General features: G+C 36.6%; 1 protein-coding gene across 1 annotated transcript in view; it reads right to left on the bottom strand.

Annotated features, from left to right (window-relative positions):
* NCAM2 (neural cell adhesion molecule 2) overlaps positions 1 to 21,989 on the bottom strand; it is a 156,168-nt gene that overhangs the window by 102,107 nt on the left and 32,072 nt on the right. The window contains exon 8 of the mRNA XM_009283059.1: positions 18,932 to 19,077. Within this exon, the coding sequence (XP_009281334.1) occupies positions 18,932 to 19,077 (146 nt within the window). The remainder of the gene's footprint in view (positions 1 to 18,931; positions 19,078 to 21,989) is intronic.

Genomic DNA, 21,989 nt, shown 5'->3' with positions numbered 1-21,989 from the left:
ATATTTTACAAGTACTTTGTATGACAGTTAATAACAGTATTATTTACCTATGAATTATTTGCTTTTTTAAAAAAAAATCATGTAATACAATGGTAAATCTACATTATTCCTACCTAAAATGTACATACACTTTAGCAATTCTATTTCTGATTTTACCTTGATTACAAATATTTCCCTAAGAAGTTACATTTGAAACTGTGAGAAGACATATGCTGAAACAACCTGTGACTACGAATCACAGATGCAGTACTAAATACTGTATTAGTGATTCATTAAGAGCTGCCCCCCTAAAGCACTAAGGTAGCTCTATACAATAGACAGTAGTAGTAGATAACAGATACTTTGAGAAAAATATTCTCTTTGCCCTTCCTTATTGTATATCACAAAACCACAATGAGGAGCCAAATTTATTCTTAGTACTTTCTCCTTGCACAATGGAAAGTGTCTTTCCGTGAAATTATATTGACCTCTAGCTGTAACGACACATTCACTGAAGTTCTTTCACCATGATTTTCTGAATCAGATAGAGATTATTCAGCTAGCTCAATCTTAAATTTCCAGTAATAGGTTGTTGGAAGCATATAGGAAAAAGAGAAAAAAAACTGAATTGGAAATATATATTCCAAATGGTAATTCTTCATTCTCTGAAAAATAAGCATGTACTAGTTGTACCTTCTGGGCAGTATGGTCAATAGGATTCCTGTAAAAAGAGTTAAATTATTTATAATCCTCACTAAAATCACTAAAGGTATTTTTACAGAAGTATAAAATTTGTAGTGCTATTTTGAATTTGATAACAAAGTAAAACTTTATCAGTTCAATAGTAATCCCAAATATTAGTAATCCCAAATATTACAATTCACTGTTTCATTCAGTATATATTTCACTACAATTAATTCTATACATTCCAAAGCACAGATACAAGTGCTAATTGATGTTTAAAAAAAAAAGGTAATGAAAATAAGCACAAAGATCCTTAAAATTAAATAGTTTTTTACAGTAACTTCTCAATATTGTTTTTAGGTTATCTAAATTATTTTCTGATACTGCTGGAAAAAATTACTTTGACATGTACACATTTGGTCTGTACTCAAAATAACTTTCCTATGTTCTCATGTATGAGAAAAAAATATTTTATTCAAAAATGGATGACATAATATGTCTTAGGTTTACAGTTAGGGCAAAAAACAACCTAATAAATACTCTGAATGATAGGAGAATTTTGCATGACCACATCGTCTATTCTCATCATCAAATATATGGTAAGAAGCATTTTGAGAGGGATCTACTAGGTTAAGCAAAGTCCACAAAACCAAATAAACCACATAACAATTGTAGGCAAGAAAATTTGGCCCAAATGATCATAAAAATACGTATTCACTAAAGTTAATTTATACTTTTTCAAAATTGTCTGAAAATTATTACAATAGTCTCTTTGAAATTGCTTATAAAGTAATGTAAAATATTTAATGTTTTCTGCCACATTGCTCAGAATGCTTTTTGTCCTGTGGCTTCTTCATGAACAGTTTAAGAAGTCCTGTTCCCTGGTCCTATTCTGCAGATGGATTAGTGTACAATTTCATTAATTTTTCTGCAAACATGGTGCAATACCTGATTAAAAATATACTGTTTGGCTGACATTCCTGAACACAGAAATATGTGAAAGAAAAGAAGAGTGCAAATACAGACCAAGAAAATTCCATAAATAAATAAATACATACATACATAAATGACAATATTTTGAAGCAGGTGCCTATGTCTAGAGAGGATTCCCAGAATATGCCGGAGACTAACATGTGCAAATGAAAAATGCTAGATAGTATGATGAATTTTCACAAGGACTTCAAAAATACTCGTGTGGCTGTATTATATTGTTCTATGGTATAAGTCAGTTAATAGAGATCTGGGTAAATAAGTCAAGGACACATTTTGACACAAAAAGCACAATAACAGTGCAGTCATGCTGAAGCACAGCTAGGAATGAATATTAGGAACACAGCAGAGACACAGAAGTTTACTATAGCAAAGAGCAATGAAGAAGCTGGGACAAAAATTTAATATACTGTGTTAGCCTCAAGCAAAAACTGAAACCATGCTAGTTATATTTTCCCATTCTTGTAAAGGGCATTATCAAAACCAGAATATACCAACAAAGCAGAAGTCTGCATTCATACTGATCCATAACGTCAGTCATTCATCTTATTTAACTTTGAACAGCAAATACACAATATCAAACAGGGGCAGCCCTAACCTTGGGGTCTGTAACCACCAGAACTTTATAACCCTTGGTAAAATCTTTCTAAGGCTTATTTCCCTCCTGTGCTCAGTACGGAGAGCATGTGTTAGCACCATGTCTGGCACCATAACACACCGAAACAGGAAGAGGAAGAGGCAGCACATGTGGGAACACGAAGTACACTGCACCTGCCCAGTAGTCCTCAGTAGAAATCCCCACCAGAAAAAAAGCATTGGAGATGCCACTGGTGACAAATCAAAATACAAATATAATCTCTATAAATTAATAACGTCAGTAACTCTCAAGTCTGCCTGAAATAATAATGGATACCTAGTAAATTGGTTTTTTTTTTTTTTTTCCCTTTCAAATGTTATAGTGGGAGAGATGTAAAATACGTACTATGGTGTTTTCTGCTAGATTGAATAAGTACACATGCTTTTATTTCTTAGTATTAATAAAGAGTATAAAAAATAGACAAAACAAAATCCTAGACAAACAGAACAGTCTCTGTGGTTCAATACTCATGATTTCTGCTCATTCACTGAATTACTCCGTATCACTGTGGAGCATGAATAATCAGTGAGGTCTGAAAACATACGTGGTCAACACAGTTCCATACAGATATACATATTTCCTTAGAAAGATCAATAAGCAAGTATGTTAACAGGTGCTTACACTCTAAGACATTGGAAGAATAACGTCAATAAACAGACCATTGTGTGTCCTGAAAATGGTAAAGACAGACAAGGTCTTCAGAAGTTACCTTTTTACAGCATTTTGGAAATCATAATAAGGTCTTAAGAAAGCAAAATATTTTTCATCATTAATGTTATTTATAGAATTTCATAGAATTCATAAATAAAAGTGGGTTTTGGGGGGTTTTGGGGGTGTTTTTTTTCCCCCACAACCTCATCACCAGCATAAAGCTAAAACACAAGTGACAAAACTTCAGCAGAGACTTTGATAGGTACAGCTCAGGTACAGATGACTTTGTGATTTTATCCACATAAACCCCACATTCCCCAAATTAAGAATTTAACATTTCACAGAAAAACACCTTTTATTTTGAATACTGATAGCAGTCTAGTTCTCGGTCATTGTCAAAGGAAACAAAACTGTTCTACACAGGTGTCCAAGTAAAATTATCCACAATGACAACTCTGAAGTATCAAAATGTGCCTTCTGAAAAAAAAACCCAAACACCAAAGGGTGAGAACTTTCTGCACTTGCAATATTCTTACTCAGAATATGTAGCTTAACCCAAATGAATTCTACAATAATCATAAAATGGGAGGTATCTCATCACTTGAGATTAATTCTACAGATTCTGTTAAAGTAAATATATATTTTTTTTATTTTGATAAAATTCTTGTCACGCTATATATGCTATTCTACTACCTGACTTTTTCTGTCATGCTCTTGCTTCCCGAACTTCTCACATGATTTGTAGTTCCACACGTGAATATTCCCAAAGTCCTGACCGGCTGATGCTGACCTGACTGGTCGATGCACAGCTCCAAAACCATGTTCCAGAGCTCCCAAGGCAGTACCAGAATGATGATAACAGTGTATTTCAAGGGTTCCACATGCAGAGGAGGTATGCAGTTTTCAGGGTATGATTGCTAGAGAGAATAGAGATGTGATGAGAGTACAACATCCACAGAGAGATACGAACAGCTTCTGGGACAGAATAACTTATTCAGGTACCATGGAGCGTTCCATCTCACAATTCCATTGCCACTGTAGTTCAAAAAGTGTAATTTCTCAGAAGGGGAGAATTAGCTGATTATGATGCTTAGAAATTGTCGTTCTTTGTCAACTGTAGAAAGCTGTACTTGGGAAGAGATGGATGGTGTGATTAGTGGTTGAGTTTGATTTATCAACCATTTCTCCAACTCCCACTTAGGGACTGTAGCACCAAAGGAGATGAAGTTGTATGGCTGCCAAAATGTGCATTTTGAGCTAGCTGAAAGCAAGAGTGGAAGGTGAGAACAGATGCAGAAATTGGTGACTCATTTGTAGCTGGATTTTGATAATATTACTTGGATGGTTAGAGCAGCTGTGACTTTGTGTTGATTATCTTCCCTCCTACAGAGTTTACTGTTTGGCTGACAAAACACTCCTTCATCCCTTGAAGTCCAAATGCAAGACTGCAAGCAACAAAACCCCTACATTTAAAATCTAGACAAGTTGAAATACCTTTATTTGTTTTTCTTCTAATGTTTAAAGCTTATTTGTGATCGAAGTGCCACTACTGTCCATAGTTACACCACTGCAGGTCATTTGCCTGTCACATATTTACCAACTATGTCTTCTGACACCTTGTGTACTTTAGTGCTATTTTGGACATGCATTGCATGTGTTAACAACAGAAAAGATGAAGAAACAGTGGCTTAGAATTGAGATTGTTGTTTCTTTTGTAAAACACCGTGCAACATATTCAAGGACAGTCATTGTGAGAACATATAACTTGAGTAAAAACTGCAGGACTTTTTCAAGTTCCTCCAAAGGAGCTGCTGCAGATGTACATGGTAGAAGATCCTCACATCGGGGGGGGGCGGGGAAGAACCTGTTTTAATTTGATGCCTAGCTCTTCCTTCTTCAGATCAAATTGTCAAAAATTGCCAACTCATTATGTTGTCTTGGTCATGTTCCGAGTACACATCACCAAATTTTCAAGGAGAAAACAAATACCGATTAACAGAATCATCTTTGGAATTTCATGAATAACAATTTTTTTAGGAAGCTTTCTGATTTTTGGTTGTGTTGATATTCACATGAGAGGAAAACTTCAGATAACATACTTCAGGCTGATGTTTCTTATATGTGAGGTTTAAGCAGATCGTAATTGCTCATGAAACTATTCCTTGAAGCAGCATGAAAGATAAGAACTTCTGCAACCTGACATGCTGATACTAAATGATGATAAAATTCCAGAAGTCTATTAAATGTAGTGACCAGCAATTCCTAGTCTGAAAATCTACCTTTGATGATGAGAAAGGGCTGTTAGTCACAACAGCCATCATCGTGTAGAAGCTGATGGAAGCTCCCTTCTGGATTATGGATGGTATATTCACAATATTTCCCATTCTCTTCAGGTAAATGTATTCTATCCATGCACCTGTTGGAGACAGCAGAAAATTCCAGAGTATTGCTACGTGCATATGCCTTAATGTCCAGTGAATCAGAATAATGCTACAGCAGTGTCTTGGACTTCAGTGATTTTTATAGGAGACCTTGTGATTGTTTTAGAACTGCAGCTCATTAAATATATACGTCAGCATGCTGCAAATTCCTGAATTTGTTAGGAATTTGTTTTTCCACAAGGAAGAAATAATTGAAGAGCCTATTGTTTGTAGATCTATCATGTAACACCAGGGAAGTCACAAAAAACTAATCTTGAAGAAAAAAATATCGGTGTTTTGATTTTCTGTTCATCTGCAGACATAGCAGTTACGTTTAAAGAATTCAGATTGGAAATAGGAGCAGGTTCTATGCAGGTTGTTAACAGCATGTACAGTCTCAGGAAAAATGTATTCTTGAAAGCTTCATATAACTGTTAGAAATTATGAACTGATATTTGATTGATTCATGCTGGCATTTCTTTCAAACTTAAGTTGTTACATAATGAGATGACACGGGATATCCAATACACCAAAACCACTTACAAAGACGTGAAACAGAAAACTGAACTTCTTTCCTTGATTGGTTTTTACTCACAAAAGAGTATGAAAGAAAAATAATAAAGAGAGAAAATATGATCATCGGCCATTCAAAATTACTTCCACTAAAGATGCAAATCACAAGAAATAAATGGTTGATGGTTATTAATGGCAAAAATATTAGCATCGTATGAAAAAAGCTTGTAGAGGAAAACCAGCATTACTGTTGGCTATAAAAAATAACAATAGTAACCACAAATGAGTGTTTATAACAGAAATATTACAACTGTAATAATAACATATGTAACTTTGTAATTAGAAATTCTGATTCACTCATAAATACTCTGTTTAATGGTTATATTCCTAAGAATTTTGCTGATCTGAATCTACTCCAACACTGCTGTGATGCCATTAACATGGGTGGCTCAGATGGATTCAGACCAGCAAAATTCTCAGGAATAAGACCATTAAGCAACATTCTTTGTATTCTTGAAAGCTTCATATAACTGTTAGAAATTATGAACTGATATTTGATTGATTCATGCTGGCATTTCTTTCAAACTTAAGTTGTTACATAATGAGATGACACGGGATATCCAATACACCAAAACCACTTACTAAGACGTGAAACAGAAAACTGAACTTCTTTCCTTGATTGGTTTTTACTCACAAAAGAGTATGAAAGAAAAATAATAAAGAGAGAAAATATGATCATCAGCCATTCAAAATTACTTCCACTAAAGATGCAAATCACAAGAAATAAATGGTTGATGGTTATTAATGGCAAAAATATTAGCATCGTATGAAAAAAGCTTGTAGACGAAAACCAGCATTACTGTTGGCTATAAAAAATAACAATAGTAACCACAAATGAGTGTTTATAACAGAAATATTACAACTGTAATAATTACATATGTAACTTTGTAATTAGAAATTCTGATTCACTCATAAATACTCTGTTTAATGGTTATATTCCTAAGAATTTTGCTGATCTGAATCTACTCCAACACTGCTGTGATGCCATTAACATGGGTGGCTCAGATGGATTCAGACCAGCAAAATTCTCAGGAATAAGACCATTAAGTACAACATTCTTACTCAGTACAGACCTCACATAAAACAGCCACTAAAAATAATGATTATACTATACAATTACATTTTCCTTTAGACAATCAAATCTTATTGTAAATTGATTCTTTGGATAAATGAGAATGAGACACAGGTGATTATACTTCAGCTTTGTAAACCTTTAAAATGGTTGCAAAGCATTTGTGCAAACTGGAGTCACAAGGTCTTCCTGCAAAGGAGGAGTAAGGGAAAACTCTAGCATAAGCATAGGGCTCCAAACATGTATCAATATGGGATCTAGGACTGCTCAGACTTAAAATACTAACTGTGATTTCCCAGAATTTATTCTTCAGTGATTACTCAATCTCTGTACATCTGAACAAGAATAATCACTATTAAATATATACAGCATCAGTAGCAACAAGTATGGTTATTCTGACTAGGAACTTCAACCTGGTCCTGTTTCTGTTCAGGTCAGTTCAAATCTGAAGTAAACGTTAACTTCAGCTGTAGAAATAACTAGTACGGTGAAACTATACCACTATACTACACCAAACGGCCCATACAGAATGAGTTACAAAACTGTGAAAGAACAAGGAAACATCAAGCACTAGGATTCCAGCTTTCCTTCAGGCAGGGACTGTAGCCCAGTAAGTAGGATTCTCCTATTACTAGTAAAGGCTCTGCACTGTTCCAGCAGCGCAGAGACTTGGGACTTGCCAGGGGTTGCCTTGTTCTGAGGTGATTTCAGTTTGCTTTATGATTGCAAGTCCCTAGTCATCAGGTAACTACCCAAATTTGTTTCCACTTAGCTCTGTGTTAAGTACCACGTATGGCAAAGGTCTAACTAACAAACATTAGCTCTTTATCTTAATTGGGACTGGAGGAGGCAGTTCTGTAACTTTAATAACTAACAGGTGAAAATGGCAAAAAAAAAAAAAACAAACACCAAAACAACCTGTAGCTGGAAACCCATGAAGACAAAGCACGTAAGCTGGCTGCAATACAAAATGGACAAAAATAACTTGAAGTTGACCCAAGGCAGGGAAGGAAGCATGGTTTTCGTTAGGTTTCTTTTTAAGGGGTTGGGGTGGGAGATTAAGTCATTTGTATTTTCCCCTGGAGAAGAATTTAGGATGCTGCTGAATTGTCAACCCTTCTCTCCCTTTTTTTTTTTTTTTAAGAAAATAAGTACTGTCAACCTCAGGTCTCAGGGTAATACTGGATGGGTGACTATAACAATGAAAAGAAAACTAGGAGGCTTTTGTATAACATTTTAACTGCAATGTTAACTTTTTTCCCCTGCATTACTTAGATAACTTGGATTAAAGTGTTCCTATCACTGTAACTAGACTAATTGTTTGTTTTATTTTGTTTAAATTGATAAAACATTACTTGGACTGATAACAAATTCTTGGATAAATACGGCTTTTATGCCCCCCTTTCTCACAAAAATCTTCTGTAAGAATATAAAATAACCTTTAAAATGGCAACTATTCCCAGAATCTCAAACTGAGCTTAATGCATTTGTATATACATTAATTTCATTTTCATAGAATTCAGGTTCAAACCATGACACAGTTCAGCTTTAGTTGCAGGAATAACTGACGTGGTGAAGGTATGCAGTTATATACCACAGAACAGCCCATACAGAGCAGCACAACATGTGCTTTCTTTGGCGGGAGGGGAATCACGATTTGAGTTTCTCTTACTGGTTTGTTCAGTAGTTGTATGCACCTTGGGATCCTTTCCAGTTCTCTGTAAAGGTGATGTATATTTTATTAAAATGACTACGGCTAGACAGCAGATGGGAAGTCTGCCTGGAAACTGGGATGAGGTGGAGCCCTGCAGGGGGATCTATAAGCAACAAGGCTTCCTTAGGGGAAGGAAAGGCACAGAAAGCCAGAAATGCATAACTTGAGTCATGAGGAGCAGGGGAATTGTCTGCAGGAGGACACAGATCCAGATCTCACAGATCAAAAAGTCTTTGCTCACCAACCTCGATAATTCTGTAGGGCTTTTTGCAACTGAAGAAACAACAGGAAATTATTGCAGTAGCAAGCAAAATGGAGAAAATGAGCTAACCTGGACATATCTGAAAGGGCACAGAAATATTTCTTTTCAAATTATTTTATTTAATTGGTATCATCCAATAGAGTTTCTCTGTTTACATTTCTAATTTTATTTATATATACAGATATAAATAAAAGATTATGCTGAATTTATCAGTCAAATTGGGTGGAAACTGTTATGGAAAAATGTGCTGCTACTAGAGTTTGAAATAAATTGGAAAGCACAGATTTCAACATGGCAGCACAAAAACCCATATGTCATTCTGCTAGGGAAAGTATCACTGAGAAACAAACCCTAAAACCAATCTATAGCTTATTTTCAGTCAGCTTACAGCATTTCCTACTCAACTGCACAAATTAGGAAACCTCAAGGAGTATATATTATTAAATTAAATTATTGGAAGTTATACATAGTACATTGCTGAAGAAACAGATCTGTAACAACCCATAAACTGAAGAGACCGTGTGGATAAATTAATCACAGCTAAAAAATTAGTCCCAGCTCTAGGAATCTCAGGTATGCAGGCAAACTGGGAGGGGAGAGGGATGCCTGAAGGAAGGTAATCAATTTCTGGGTGAAGAAGGAGAGGAAAAAGAGAAGTGAGGAAAAAAGTGTGAGAAACAGCCCTGCAGACATCAAAGTGGGAGAAGGAGGAGGGGGAGGAGGTGCTCCAGGCGCCCGAGCAGAGATTCCCCGGCAGGCCATGGAGAAGACCACGGTGAAGCAGGTTGTCCCCCTGCAGCCCACGAAGGTCCATGGTGGAGTGGATATCCACACTGCAGCCCACGGAAGACCCCACCCCGCAGCAGGTGGACATGCCCTGAAGAAAGCTGCAGCCCGTGGAGAGTCCACTCCGAAGCAGGCTCCTGGCAGGACCTGTGGCCCATGGGGGACCCATGCTGGAGCAGTCTGTTCCTGAAGGACTGTACCCTGTGGAAAAGACGCATGCTGGAGCAGTTCTTGAAGAACTGCAGCCTGTGGGAAGGACACACGTTGGAACAGAGGAGACTGTGGGCAGCAAATGGCCTCTTGGTGGGCTGCTGGTAGGGGTAAGAGTTTTCTTTCTCTCTTGTACAGCTACTACCTCTCAACGTCTCATCCAAGAAACAAAGTTACCAATAAAATTGCCAAAAAATACATTTGCTGAGGATATCTCATGAGCAAAAAATCCCCATGTTATTTAGTATTTTGGCGTTTGCTACAAGGTGAATGATGCATGTGTAATGTTTCATGACCACACAATTTCATTTTAACAAATATGATGATAAAGGTAATAAAGACAAAAGGACTAATCTGTTTATATAAATCCATACATTTTCATACAGAATTTGTGAAGTTTTTTTAACATTATTAGGGCATATCTGCTAAATATGATGACTGGTGAGTTCAGAAATTCTTAAAGAATATCCATAAATCTTAAAGTTCTTAGAGGTCTTAATTTTAAATGCCTACAGTAATGCTTTTGGGTGAGATAGTGATACTTTTATCTCAATAGTGATTGCTATAGTTTTGGTATTACTGAAATCACTTTGAATCTGTGATAAGGAAGCAGTGATAACTGTGGTCTACATAACATCACATGTTCTATACTGCAAATATGTTTGTCTAATCAGTATACATGCTAATTCTCTTTTCCCCCTCCTACATTTAAAATCTGTAAAGGAAGCCACTGTCGTTTCTGATGAGATTCTGTACTTATTTTCACATTTTCTAAACTAAAACAGAAAATATATATTGATCAACAGACCATAACTCCAAATGGGGCTTCTGAAATGTGCTGGTAAAATGGTATTTATTCAGTTTGGAATTCTAAATATTCACAAAACTCTATTCTTAATGCAAATTTCTATATTAAATATCCACTTTTGTATACTATTTTAAAAGGACGAACATTTATAGAGTACTATGTTAATTCAATCAATTTTTACCAAATAATATAACCCTGAGGGCTTTAACATTGCATATCAGCTACCCTTAAGATATATTAAAGCATGTTAGATGATCAGCTTACAGTAAGGTAAAGATTACCACATGCTATTAATTCATTAACCTTTGGCATAAATGTCACAACTTGATTTGTACAAGCAGAAATTTATAGAAAGACAAAAAACATCTTATTGTTGATACCATTATCTATGTTATTGCAACATTTAGAAATTTTAATAACACAGGTTGAGTCCATGCATAGATGGGAGTTATGTTGACCATCAATCAGAGCTCAGACCTATGGTTCAATTTTGCAGTCCTAAGAAATATTGTTTGCTGAATTTCAGAAGCTGTCAGTAAGGGATGGTGCTGTCTTCACTTTTCCCAATGCAAAGAAATAAGACTCTTGCATTATGCTTCAGGTTAAGTTGCACTGCCTCCTAACTATCACGAATGATGGACATACACTGGTCCATCAGCACTGTCATGTTAAACTGCCATAACTTGACTGTGTTTGAAATCTGAGAACTGGTATTAATAGGAAGATAGTGTATGAGTAGACGCACACAGGGAGATGGTACAGTGAAAATGTGGTAGGATAATGTGTTCTTTTAACAGCATACTAAGGACATTAACAAATTATTAAGAACTAATTATTACACAGTTCAGATAATTTGTTAAACAAAACAAACAACAGATTGAAAAATAGAATCCAGGCCACTTGCTTTCATCCTGGTTTTGCCAAAAGTCTAAATACTTATTTTCTCCTAATATAGAAGGGTATTCAAACTGCCTTTCAGGTCAGGAAAATTACTGACAGGTTTTAATAGTGTAAAATACATTTTGCCAGCATTCCGCTGCTGATTGTGCCATTGATCGTGCTCATTTCCTACGAGCTTCCACGCTACCTAGAAAACGTAACATTTCCGAAGTCTCTGGAGAATGTCCTATAGTACATCAGTGAACGCTACCAAATGACTCCAGTCTATAATGTGTGGCTGTTTCGCTTAATGTATCATCAGATGCAAGATCTCTATTTCATCAGACAAGTAACAGCTATTTGAAAGTTATTAAACCGTTAGCAGATAATACAACATGAAATGATCTTTTGTGCAGTGGAAGGAATAAATGAATATTCAAGTCCAAGCTGCACCGGTATCGTAGGAAATGCTGGTCCATAAAAAGTTCCCTGATAATTTGCCAGTCTTCTTTAGTGTAACAGACAGAATATCATCACTGATGACTAAATGGAAAAAGCTAACATTGGAAGGGAAAGAAATGCCATTTCCAAGCTTGTATGGCTTTATTTCAGCCAGTAAATGCAGCAACACAACCCACAGAAAGTACCCAAAAATATCTACTTGGTGCATAGGTAGTACATAAACAAATGGATTAAATGGGAGACAATTTTTAAGTTTGAAATATAAATTAGGTAGAAATAGGATTATCCATTTACAGAATGGATAAAAACTTTGTACTTAATTTAAGTTTACATGTATCATGTTACAGGTATCATGTTAAACGATTAAATTAGTGATGTTCTTAAACAAACATCTTTCTTTCCCTAGGTTGTTTAAGCTTTTAATACAGAAGAGGTATTAAATTTTACATTTTCTTGGCTTTTTGTCATCTTTAAAGAATCAACAACTTTGACTCTGCTTACTTAATTCTGTCCCAGTGGAAAGTGACTTAAAGTTTTACTGAAAGGAAAAAAAATTGCAGAAGTGAGAGAATTTGGGTGTTGGTCGACAGCCAGCTGAACATGAGCCGGCAGTGTGCCCAGGCGGCCAAGAAGGCCGATGGCATCCTGGCCTGTATCAGAAATAGTGTGGCCAGCAGGAGGAGGGAAGTGATGGTGCCCCTGTACTCGGCACTGGTGAGGCCGCACCTCGAATACTGTGTTCAGTTTTGGGCCCCTCACTACAAGAAGGATGTTGAGGTGCTGGAGCGTGTCCAGAGAAGGGCAACGAGGCTGGTGAGGGGTCTGGAGAACAAGTCTTATGAGGAGCGGCTGACGGAACTGGGGTTGTTTAGCCTGGAGAAAAGGAGGCTCAGGGGAGACCTTATGGCTCTCTACAACTACCTGAAAGGAGGTTGTAGCGAGGTGGGTGTCGGTCTCTTCTCCCAAGTAACTAGTGATAGGACGAGAGGAAATGGCCTCAAGTTGCACCAGGGGAGGTTTAGATTGGACATGAGGAAAAATTTCTTTACTGAAAGAGTGGTTAAAGATTGGAAGAGGCTGCCCAGGGAAGTGGTTGAGTCCCCATCCCTGGAAGTATTTAAAAGATGAGTAGATGAGGCACTTAGGGACATGGTTCAGTGGGTGGTGGTGTTGGGTTGGGGGTTGGACTCGATGATCTTAGAGGTCTTTTCCAACCTCAATGGTTCTATGATTCTATGAATTCTGAGCTAGTGTAATACTAATACAGTCATCCACACAACATGAATACATATATGGATGTGCGTATGTAAAGCCATTTGGGTCTACTCTGGGTAACAGAGCATTTATTTCTCTCCTAAAAGAGGAACAAATCTGAAGGGCCCTCTGGCCATGTGGCTGAGATTTAGTATTGAGTTGTCAATATAACTACCAACAAAGCCTTCACTGGGGAAGAAGAGGCTATGGTACATCGAAATAATTTCTGGCTTCAGTTTTGGCTTCATTTACACATCACTGCAGATATTGTTACCTAAAGGACTGTATGGAACTCAGATGAGTGATTTGGTTGCTTAAGGACTTTGAAATATACACATTGGCTTGCAGCTTTCCTACTGTAATGCTTCCTCAGCTCACCCAGGAAAGCTGCTCTTTATTTCTAACTGCATACAATCGTACCCCTCCAAAATCCTATTCCTACTAAAATCCAAATTCCTACTAAAATACTGTCACCTCCCAAAAACCATACACTCTACTTTTGGCTCCTTCTAGTTAACTGAAGAGTTTGTCCCAGCTCCATGTTAGTGTAGCTGAACATGCCATAGAGAAGATGAAGGAGCCCCAAAACATTCACAGATTTCTATGGATCAGATGACTGTTGAGAGCATACTATTCAGTGCTCATATGTGCTCCATGTTTTGCATATGTCACAGGGTATAAATCTGTATATTCTCAACAGCACTAATTACCTAACGTTAAAGGCCACCCTCCTGCTTTCTACTCACTCTCAAGTCCATTTATTTACCTTCTTCTTTCAGTGACAATATTCTTACTCTTCTATTTCATAGCCTTAACGTGTGAAGCCCACCATGATTCATTTTAGGGTTAAAAACAAAATAAAAAAATCTTTGATGCCTGATTGAATTGTTTGCAGAGTGTCTCAATTGCATAATCAAACACAATTGCAGCTGGCTACATAAACTGTTCTGGCCTGCAGGCCTGTGCTAATATTATAACACCAAAAATATTCTATGACATTGTAAGTAGAAGCTGTTCACACAACATGCAGGTGAAAAAGTTTATAACAATTTTCTTCAATACGGCAAGGAGACTTGCCCTTTACATTTTTCCAACTATTCAAAGGAGAAAAGTTCCTGAGATTAATTTACAAAGACTAGGGTTTGTACAGCTCAGAAAAAGAAAGAAATCTCCTGGAATCAATTAAAATACCCTAGGTACATCTGTGTTTCCTCTTTTGGGGTGATTCATTTCAAATAAAGAGCTGATCCTTGATGAGCAAGAATGTAACAGAGCTCTCATTACTATCTCAAAAGAAAGGCAACACAATTCGCTGACCCTGTAACACTGCTTCTTTTTGTGCAGTGACAATAGCATATATAGGGAGTCAAAAAATTTTCAGATTCTTTTTATTAACATTTGTAATAGCTGAAGTGGAGTTAAGAGTCTTGGGGGAAAAGCAGAGTTGACCTTTCAAAGAAAAAGACAAAACAAACCCCAAATCCTTTACCTTTGCCTATTGCCTGATCATGAAAACTATGAAAAACTCTACAAGCTCCAAATAGTTATGATTTGCATGCCAGTATAAAGTGAATTCAAACTTGGAAAATAATTTAATTATTGGTCTGAGCTCTGCAATATTTAGAAACAATGTCATAGGAAATTTCACGGGGGCACCCAGATTATTATTGCAATGGTAGGTAGATGGAAGGATGCGGAACTCAAGCTATCTCTGTAGTCTTCATTATAAAGTTAAACATCAGAGATTTTTTTTACTTGTGGATACAAGAAGAATAGTGTAAGCTATTCAAAAAACATCTGGTGAATCTGTATCAAATATATAAAAAAATACAGTATCATTTCATAAATCTTAAATCCAACACCCAAGTTGCAAATTCTCATTCTTTTGTTTTGTTGTTAACCAGTTACCCCACACATGAGCCATTATGAAAACTGAGTATCAGATACTGGACTGTGACCTCCCTGCACTGACTTCTTCTTTCATTCATTTTACATGTTTAGATCATAAATTCTTCAGGGCAAAGATTGCCTCTTTGGACACATGCATACAGTGGAGCTACTATCTCCTATCAAGCCCCATCTGTTATTGTCATTTGTATTCCAAAACAGAGCTTGAAATGGTAATTACAAACAACATTGCTCAGCTTTCATATTTCTGCTAGAATCAGATACTAGGAAAGTAGAGCACGAAACTCTGCCCTCACGCTTCTGCAGTATGCACAGGAATCAATGACATTTTTGTATCAGAGAATCAGGATATGCTCCCCTTCAGGGATGTGTGTAGATATGTGTGTGCATGTCCAAAATCCATTTTATAAGTGATTACAGCAAATCAAATCCAATCACTATCCTTCCTTCTCTTCTACAAAAAGCAACTCTTCCCCTGCCTCCTCTTTTTACTGGGAAAAGGGCCAGGCCTGCTGGATGCACAGAGGTCTGTAGGAACGTGACATTTTGAATCACAGCTGAAAGGGTCATGGCCAGGTTGGCACGTTAGTGAAAGGACGTGCAATGCTGGGGAGTCGGGGACTAGAAGCGCAGAGGCAGAGTACATGCACCAAGCAGAGAGTTTTGGCTTGACACTGCAACAGCAGATGAAGCTCTGTCTTGGACTAAAGCTCCATTTCCATTTTCAGTTCTTTAAGGGTGAGCCAAACACCTTCTGCCACATTCATTTACTCAGGCTTACTCACTCTCATGTATGTATGAGTTATAAAGCCATAAAAGGATTACAGAGGTCATCTAATGTGACCTCCTGGAAAACTTTCCATTTAAACTTTCAAGAGAGGTCAGAGGAAGGGGAAAGACACCTTTATTTCAAATTCTCCATGAAAGAGGGACCACACACTGTGTGGTAGATTGTTCCAAAGGCTAAGTGATAAAAGGAGAGACGAAAAGGCTTCTTTGCTTCTGGTTTGAACTCATTTGGCTGCAACTTTCAAATACACACTTCTGATGTATTGAAAATCCTTTATCAAAGCTATATTTTCCTAAGAGATAATTATGGACTTCTTACTCATTAACATTATCCTCCTTAAGCCTAGTAGGGTTATTTCTTTGATCTATGACTTTGGTGCATATTTTCCATTCTTTTAGACATCATAATTTCAAAACTCAGAAAAGCCTATGTCCTGGTTAAAAGATCTATCTATCATTTGAAAGAACACATTTTGAATCCATGCAGCCTAAGAATGATCTCACATTCAGCCTTCTTCCTTATCCATACAAGGTATGCTTGCATTTTAGCAAAACAACAATAACATGATTGAGGAGCTGCATACTAAAAGTAGGAAAAGTATAATTGATTTTCTGTGTTTTTTAATCATCAGCATGTTAATATTACAGTTAGAGTAGTTCTTCCATCTTCTATGGAAAAAAATCATCCCCTAAAGATATTCTTAATTCACCAAAATGTTGGATAAAGTGCAGTCTATACCAAAAAATATTTTAAAACTGGTAAAAAATTCAAAAGATGAATTGTCTGAATGTAGATGACAATTTTTATATTTATGCAAGTATGTCTGGTGATTGAACGTTACTTCAAAAGTTATCACATATAAGTAATAATTTCAATTTAAGACTATGTTACGACATGCCCCCCCCCATTTTCTTCAATTCACCTTTTCTCTTTCTGTGTGCAAAACATCGCTGTATTATTCAACAATTATTCAATAATTTAATCACTGCCAGTTTTGTTCCCTATTCACCTAATTTGGTAGGAAAGCACAAGCCAAGGCTTTGGCACCGTAGAGCTGGAGGACCACAGGGCAAATGCAGCAGCATATTTTAGAGCTCAAGGACATATACAGTATTTCAGAACATTTATTCAACATTCAGCAAAAACTCTCCCATGAGCAATACACACAGAGTTCTTTCACTGGCAAGAACAAAAGGAAACCATATAACTGCATTTATTCTCATTCTTTTTATCTTCCACATACAGGATGTCAGCACACTAGTAGAAACTGAATATAGGTTTTAGTTTGGTTGTCAGTATTATTCAGTTGAACCACAGTTCAAAAAATGCTACAGTAACACGTCTAGATAGTTTAACCATCTGCAGTTTGAATTAAGATTGTAATACTGTCCTATATAAGCACTGGATAAATTTCAGGTTTCAACTGCACCAATATTTTATAGCTTGTTTCTGCAATTTGCTTTCATTTTCAATTTCAGATATAACAAAGTTATTTTAGGAACGTTCCAAACATAAGTGAAAGGCTACACTTGTTACCTTTGAAACAAGCTAGTCTTTGTGGGTCAGAAAGATGACCTTTGACTTGAAGTATTTAAGCAGGAGACAAACTGTTTTGTTTTAATGAAAAACTTTTAGAAGAAATATGATATAAATACTATTATGTTGCTCCAAAATGGAAATCACAGAGCAGGAAAACGGTAGACATAGCCTCACATAAACTGCCTCAATTCCAGGGAAGGTCAAGTCAGAGGGTAGACCAGACCAGAGCAGACATTCTCCTTCAGAACACAAATAATGGAAGTACATAATTCCTTAATATATCGCAATTCCCTATAAACTGAGTGACTTATTATGTACCTAATTCCCCTATAAACTGAGTGACTTATTATGTACCAAATTGCCTCATTGGCATGACTGCTGCATAGGTTTGTCAACTGTTTTTTTAAGCAAGAGCTATGAATACGCAAACATCTGCAAGAAGACTGTCTATTTCGCTATTTGATTATCTGGAGTAAAAAATCTGAATCAGCCAGCCAGAAAGATGGTATCTCATACTTTGACCAGCACAGAGAAATTCTGTAATTTATGTAAGAAAATTAAGAAGAAAATACTTGTTCAAATACTAAAAGAAAATTATTTTAAAAAAAGGAAAAAGAAAAAGAGGTCTGTAGAAACAGCTTGTTATCTGCATGGTTAGGAATAACATTACACCGTTCCCTTTTGCTTTCACCATTCCATCTAATTACAGCTCTTGTTCCCACAGTAACTGACTTTCTTCATTGTCATACTGTAATCTTTCTCTACTCAACTTACTTTTGTAATAAAACATGAAAATGGGAAAACAAAATGGGAAAATGGGCTCAACTTGTAGTTATAGACCACTTGCTCTGTGTGAGGAAAACTATAAGAAAAGAGAAAAATAGGAAAAAAAAAAACCCATCAGAAGTGGGAAATAAAGAACTCCAAGGTATTCAGAATTTTTTATTTCAGATTTCTATAAGCTTTACTGCATTTTGAGAAATGCTGGACGGAGTTCAAATATAGTCAAGAAGGGCTATGGGCAGCCATTGTGATCAAGACGAAATTGAAACCCTTAGTAGGGATTATGTATGAAAATTTAGGTCTGATGAGGTGAATTACCTTTCAGCACTTTAATTGCTTTTTTCTTTGTTTTTTCTTTTAATTTAAAATTTAGAATCTCTATGTCTCTCATTACCTTGGAAAGTAGCAATTCCTTCCAATTCCAGAGGAATCTAGAATTAATCTCTCTCTAAATTAATTTTCTGCTTATGAAAAGAAGATTAGCCAGACAATACATATTTAGATATTTTAGACATTAAAGGCTGATTTACCTTGTCACCTTCAGAGAAAGTTATTCCATCAATGGCCCTTTTCCAAGTAATCTCTGGGATAGGTTCTCCTTCTGCTTCACAGATGAGGGTGGCTTTCCCATTCTCAAACGTGGTTTCATTTTTAAGTTGTATTATTTGAGGCTGTACTGTTAAAAATACAAATTACATTACTCATCCTGCACAAAGAATGTCATGTCAAAATCTATCTTTTAAACCACTTTTTTTTTTTAAGCACATTTGTGTTTGTTAGGAATAACTAAAGGTTTAACATTACTGTCTATAAGAGCAATCAACTTTTCTGACTTCAAATTGCACAACCATTTCTGTATGTCTGATGACCTGGACTCCTGGCTCAGCACGGCTGACACCCCCAGGGCTGCCTGCTCCACCTCTGGGGTAGTGTTGGATGAGTCCTGACTGATAATGCCGCTGCCCTGGTTGCTGTGTTCATGTGCTTTGCTCCTGGATCGCTGTCCCGTAGGGACCAGCTAGCCCTCGCTGCTCTCTGGCACTTCAGGAATGAAGCAAAGATCCAAAATTTCCATGATCCTCCTCCACCTGGGCAGGAATAACTCCATGCACCAGTGCAGGCTTGGGGCCTCCTCCTCCACCTGGGCAGGAATAACTCCATACACCAGTGCAGGCTTGGGGCCAACTGGCTGGAAAGCAGCTCTGCAGAGAAAACCCAGGGGGTCCTGGTGAACAAGAAGTTTACCATGAGCCAGCAATGTGCCCTTGAGTAGAGAAGGCTCTGGGGGATCCTGCCATGTGTATAAATACCTGATAGAGGTGAGTACAGACAGAGCCAGAATCTTCTCAATGGTGCCCAGTGACAGGACAAGAGGCAATGGACACAAATTGAAACACAGGAAATTCCATTTAAGAAGAGGAAAAACCTTTTTTACTGAGAGGGTGACTAAACACCAGAACAAGCTGCCCAGGAGACTGTGGAGTATCTTTTTAATGCATTAATTATTGTTGGACTTTGATCTTTAGAAATATCTGCCTTACACAAATTACTGAATTAACAAAATCTCCTCATAACAAAAATATTGTACTGGTTAAGAATACCAGTTAAAGACCAGTTAAACACTGTTAAGAACTGAAAAGTCCTCTGATACAAAGCTATTCATCCTTACTTACTGAGTAAATAGGTGGTAAAATACAATTTAAAAATTCCAGATATTGTTTGTATTCTTCAAATCATTCCACTTTATAGCCACAAGTACACAGCAGCTCCAGCTCTCAGTCTATACTGTACCCTGTCAGGTTATTTACATGTGCAATACAATTTCTGGTTACACATGAACACTTTTATTTAGAGGACTTATCTGTACAATATCATACAAGAACTCTGTTGTAGAACTATGCATAGAATGTTACTCTCTTTCACGGCATTCAAACATCTTCATAAAAAATGTTTTGGCCCAATATACTCACTCATATATAACCGTTAATAAGTTTCTCTGAACCTATCCACTTTACACATTGAATAAGACACTCATCCCACTGGAAAACCTAGCATGAAATCATGTAATAAGAATATGATTCACCCCAAACCAGTGAATTAAGGTTACATGAGTAAATTTAATTTTTGCATCTCTTAACAGTGACTTTGTAAACATTAAGGACATTTGTTGAAAATAATATATTTTCTGTGTACTTTTTCTGAGTTTTGCTTTTGAGGAAGCCCTACTATAGTATATTCCATGAAGCAGAAAATAAACAGAGAGGTAACCTGTTTTCTAACAGGGTTACAAAAGTATATGCTACATAGAAAAGTAATATTGGCTTATGTTAGTGGATCAAAAAGGGGAAAGAGAATCATTCAGGTTGGAAAAGACTTCAGCAGGTCATGTTGATTAACCTCCTCACCAACACAGGGTCAACAGACCCTGTTCAGACCAGATTGCTCAGGGATGTGTTGAGCACTATCTTGAAAAATGCCAAGAACAGTGACTACACAGCCTTTCTCACCAGCCTGTTGCAGTGCCTGACTGTCTCACGGTGAAGAATGTTTTCCTTATGTCTAGTCTCCTTTTTCATTTTATGACCACTATTTCATTTATGACCATTGTCTCACAGATGCTGCATTAAGCAGTACCAAAAAAAAAAAAAAAAGACCAGGTTCAAACTTGCTATATCCGGACACAACACCTACCTCTCTTTTATGCATTTCCACCACACCATTCTTGGTCTCATTTCTCATTCCTTATCTCCATACTCCTTCTGTTGCTTGTCTACTGTCTGTTCACCCTTGACTATTACAAATAATCTATTGTGTGTTTACTGCATAGAGATGAAAAACAGGTCATATTTTACCTAACAAAGCACTGCACTAATATCCTGCTTCATTAAGATACAATCTACGGTGAGTGACATTGTGTGCAGAAAGAAAATACCCTGCATGAGCTGGGGCTCTTGAAATGTCAACTGGATCCTGCTTTATTGGATGCAGTAGAAGGTAGTAAGCAAAAGTATTACGGCAGGACATCAATTTGGCTGAGAAAAGCTGAAACCCCTCAATAGTACAACAAGGGATGTCATTTGAAAGAACTACAAAAAAAGAATTTGACATAAAAGATAACCAAGTTAAACTTCAAAATAACTTCAGTTATTACTCTCACTTTCAGGATCATCCAAGTGCCTATGAAATATTCTACCTTGGGTAATTCAGATATTTCTATAGCCATGTCTCCTGGCTACAATATAATCTGTTCTTTCCTTTCTTTCCTTTGATATAAAATCATCCCCAGAAACAAGGAAAGAGCTATGGCAGATATATCATTAATAAAAAAAAGCATCATACATATTATTTTTTTATGTCAGAAATTTGCAAAATTTGGAATTACATTATTTCCATCAGAACAAGAGGATTTCCCCATCTGGACATGACAGACAATATGATCTCAAGATAATGCATGTTCTTAAACATATAACTAATACTCTTTAATTTTTAATCTTAGACTTATATTCTTAATTTCTTTAAGGCTTTCTTCAAATGGATCACAAGACAAAAAGTTTTAGCTTGACATTTTAGACATGAGCAGCTGACATT

This window comes from Aptenodytes forsteri, unplaced genomic scaffold, assembly GCF_000699145.1.
Source record: "Aptenodytes forsteri isolate BGI_AS27 unplaced genomic scaffold, ASM69914v1 Scaffold2, whole genome shotgun sequence".
In the NCBI taxonomy this organism is placed as follows: Eukaryota; Metazoa; Chordata; class Aves; order Sphenisciformes; family Spheniscidae; genus Aptenodytes; species Aptenodytes forsteri.
The sequence above is the reverse complement of the archived record's forward strand: the minus strand, read 5'-3'. Positions and strand labels throughout refer to the sequence as shown.